This window comes from Echinops telfairi, unplaced genomic scaffold (genome assembly GCF_000313985.2).
Source record: "Echinops telfairi isolate 266 unplaced genomic scaffold, ASM31398v2 ScPeMD7_3533;HRSCAF=4204_1, whole genome shotgun sequence".
In the NCBI taxonomy this organism is placed as follows: domain Eukaryota; kingdom Metazoa; phylum Chordata; class Mammalia; order Afrosoricida; family Tenrecidae; genus Echinops; species Echinops telfairi.
Genome location: NW_022107432.1, coordinates 23,372,966 through 23,377,164, shown reverse-complemented (window position 1 = coordinate 23,377,164; position 4,199 = coordinate 23,372,966). Strand labels below are relative to the sequence as shown.

At 55.4% G+C, this 4,199-nt stretch overlaps 1 protein-coding gene across 1 annotated transcript in view; it reads right to left on the bottom strand.

Moving 5' to 3' along the window:
* Positions 1–4,199, bottom strand: part of PRPH2 (peripherin 2) — a 17,096-nt gene that overhangs the window by 4,650 nt on the left and 8,247 nt on the right. Inside the window, exon 2 of the mRNA XM_004710765.2 lies at positions 445–691. Within this exon, the coding sequence (XP_004710822.1) occupies positions 445–691 (247 nt within the window). The remainder of the gene's footprint in view (positions 1–444; positions 692–4,199) is intronic.

Here is a 4,199-nt window from a genome sequence, read left to right as displayed (position 1 = left end):
GAGGTGGTGCCAGCGTTCCAGCACAATGCCTGCCCTAGGTGCAGCTGAGCGGTCCGTGGGGAAATGCTCGGCTGAAGGTCAGTAGTCCTGGGAGATGCCTAGGGTTCCACCTTCAGCTGCTGGCTCTGAATGGCTGGTGGTTCGAACCCAGCCCGGGGCACCTCGGGAGAAAAGCCTGGCCACCTGCTTCTGTAAAGTCACAGCCTTGAACCCCCCCGCGGGGCGTCTCACTCCACACTCGAGGCCCCTCCCAGACGGTGCAGTCAGCTTCACCCCCACAGGCTCTACCCCACAGGAAGGAGACGCCCAAGAGTCGGCACTGGGGCCCGAGCCTGGTCAAGAGCGGGTGCCAAGGACTGGGGAGAGGTGCGGAGTCCACCTCGTTAACCCCCAAGTGGGCAGGTGGCACCCTCTGTCCCCCTGCCCCCAGCGGGCCCCGCCTACCTCCAAGAGCCAGACGAGGAGCATGGCAGCCCCCATGGAGTTCATGAGGCTGCCGTAGTAGCTCAGCAGGGCCGCCCTGCAGCCGCGCACCCACAGGTTAAGCTCCTCCGTCTGGTGGTCGTAGCTGTAGTGCGCCGAGTTGTTGGTCAGCTGGTGCTGGATGCAGGGCCGCGGCGAGCTGGGGTTGCAGCAGCTGAAGGGGACACCGTCCACCAGGTACCGCCCGTCCACGTTGCTCTTGATGCGGCTGGAGGAGAAACAGAGAGCCTGAGACGGTACACGCCCCTGGTTCATTCCCTGGCAGACACGGGCTGCTTTCCTGCTGTGTGCCCCCCACCCTCTAGGCCCCAGAGACAGAGCAGTGGGCACACCCGCAGCGGGGCCCCTGCCTCCCCCGAATTAAGCAGTAGAGCAGGCATGGACAGGGGGTGTCCAGCCTGCGGGCTGTGTGAAGCCGAAAAATCATCAGTACCAGTTACCACCGCAGCCTAGCCAGAGAGGGGCGGCTGTGGCCCTGGCACTAGCTGTGCTGAAATGTTTGAGCAAATGCAGCACCCTAGTTCTAAGTCGATATCCCGTAAGGCCCTCTAAAGGGAGCATCAGTATGGCCCGCTAAAGGTGGTATCAATCACCAAATGGGCCTTGGCAGAGAAAGGGGCCTCCAGATGCTAAGCCAAGGCGCCAGTGAATGGGAGCGTGGGAGCTGCCCCACCCACAAGGCCAGGCTGGTCAGCAAGAGAAGGGGGCGTGGGGAGGACATGCAGCGTGCCCGCTCAGGGAGGCCCTGCCAGTCTCTGGGGCTGTCAGACTTCACCCCCAGCCCCTCGCCAACATCATCTCCCCAAGCAGGTCACCAACGGTCACCACTACCCCCCATCTGCTCCGCAGGCTTTCCAGAAGGGCTGCTCTGGCCCAGGGCTCACACTGGAGAGGAGGCCCAGCGGTGCAGATGGTGAAGGGCCCCCCTCACTGGCTCATAGACAGGCTGGAGGCCCAATGAACCCCCAGGTACCACAGAAGAAAGGCCTGACCACCTAGACCGCCCACTGAAAACCCTCTGGGTGGCCACTCGTGTCACCCAGGGCCATCAGTGGGAGTGGAAACTCACGAGGCAGGCACAGCCCAAGCCCCCGGCCTGCTCACCTGCATGGGGGGTTCTGCCCAGCCAGGCGGGCGCCCCCTGCACACCTGCAGGATGTGTTCTGTACAACAGGGGGACTCAGCGTAACCAGCAGGGCGTCCAGCCACACTTGCCTATGTCTACGTTTTTGTTTGGAGCAAGGGCCCTGGGGGTGCAGAGAGTGACAGGTAGGGCTACCTGCAAGGTCAGCAGTTTGAAACCACTAATGACAGTATGGGGGGTTGGCGGGGAAACGTTCTCAATTTGATTGCAGTAAAGACTGCACAGCTCCTCTTGGTATGGCTGGACTATCGTATGATATGTGGAACAAAAGAAACCAGCCTGGCCCCCCAAGCCCTGAGGACGATGCCGCGGCTTGGCGCAGCCAAGGCACGGAGGGCCTCACAGGGACGGCCCCACCATGAGACAGGACGACGTCCCTCACTGACACATGGCACGAAGGGGGACAGCACTGGGGGCACGGTGTGGGAGACGTGACCGATCCCACCCCACCGCACCAGGGGAAACACTACGGGTGGGCAGTGAACCGCGAGGGGAGCAAAGTAACGAAGTCCCTGAGGAATGCCCAAGGTGGACTTGGGGGCCGGGCATGGCACCCGGCGGACTGGACTGGACACTCAGAAAGGTCAGTGGACAGACCTGGACCTGCTTGAGGGCTTTTCTGGTTTTGCTGTTGTTGTTCTTTCCTTCTTCCTTTTTTTGTTTTGTTTCTGCTGCGGTTGATTTTTGTGGTCTTTTTTGTTATGTTTTGCTCTGCTTTGTTTTTGCGCCTGTATCTCTGCATGTCCAGCTGGACAAGATGGGTGGGACGAACAAGCCAGAGGCGAGAACAAGGGATGGACGTTTCTGGGGGGACACAGGAGAGGGAGAGATGGGGGAAAAGGTGGGGGGTGCCAAGAAACCCAGGGACAAGGGAAGAATAAATGATCTAAAATTGATGGCGAGGAGGGCATAGGATGCTTCCGGGGTGGGGGGAGGACATTGATCAAGGGCAATGTAGCCGAGAGGAATTACCCAAACCCAAATGAAGGCCGAAAATGATAGTGGAACAGGAGGAAAGTAAAAGAAAATAAGGAAAGAACTGGGAGGCACAGGACATTTATAGAGGTCTAAATACAGGCCTGTACACATGTCAACATTTATATATAATGATAGGGGAATAGACCGATGGACATATATTTATTACGTATTAAGGTAGCAAATGGCCAGTGGACCTCTACTCAAGTGCTCCCTCAACTCAAGAACACTTTGTTCTAATAACCCAGCAGGCATTCTGTGATGCTTACCTTCCTGACACAATCACTGAGGACAAATGGGTGCATAAGCAAATGTGGTGAAGAAAGCTGATGGTGCCCGGCTATCAAAAGATATAGCATCTGGGGTCTTAAAGCCTTGAAGATAAATAAGTGGCCATCGAGCTGAGAAGCAACAAAGCCCACATGGGAGAAGCACGCCAGCCTGTGTGATCCTGAGGTGTCCATGAGATCAGGTATCAGGCATCAAAGACCCCAAACAAAACAAACAAGAAGCCTATCAATGGGAATGAGGGGGAGGGCAGTGTGGAGACCCAAAGCCCATCAGTAGTCAACTGGACACCCACTGCCAGAAAGGTCACAAGGAAGAGACGAGCCAGTCAGGGTGCAGTATAGCACCGATGAAACACACAACCTTGCTCTAGTTCTTTAATGCTTCTCCCCACCCCCACCCCACCTATCATGACCCCAATTCTATCTTACAAATCTGGCTAGATCAGAACGTTTACACTGGTACAGATAAGAGCTCGAAACACAGGGAATCCAGAGCAGATAAGCCCCTCAGGACTAATAAGAGGAGCAGTGATACTAGGAGGGGAAGGGAAGGGGAAGGGGAGTAAGAGGCGACTGATCACAATGATCGATGTATGGCCCCCACCTGAGGGGACGGAGAGCAGAAAATTGAGTGAAATGAGACAGCAGTTAGTGTAAGACAGGGAAAAAAAAGAAAGAAGAATTTATAAATTATCAAGGAGGAGCTGGTGTCAGGGCTCAAGGAGAAAGAAAATGTTTTGAAAAAAATGACAACATATGTACAGAGGTGTTTGACAAAATGGATACATGTATGGATTGTGATAAGAGCCATAAGAGCCCCCATAAAATAAAGGAACCACTAGGCTCAGCGGGAGAAAGACGAGACTTTCTACTCCCGTAAGAGCCGCGGTTTTGGAAAGCCACAGGGCAGTTCCACCCTGTCTGATGGAGTCCTGGGATCCGCTGCAGGCCGGTGAACTTGGCTTGGGGTCTGTATGTGTAGGGAACTATACTGCCCCAGCACACAACTCCGGGGAAACCGCATCTGCCCGCCAGGTGCGCTGCTAACTGGGAGGCCAAAAGACTTACAGCTGAGATACGCTCATTTGATGCCAATAAAACCATTTCAAAACAAAAAGATTTACATTCTTGGGAACCACAATGAGCAGGTCTCCTCTGTCCTATAGTGTCATGGTGAGTCGAGATCCCTATCCTATAGGGTCATTGTGAGTCCAGGCCTCTGTCCTATAGTGTCATGGTGAGTCGAGATCCCTGTCCTATAGGGTCATTGTGAGTCCAGACCTCTGTCCTATAGTGTCATGGTGAGT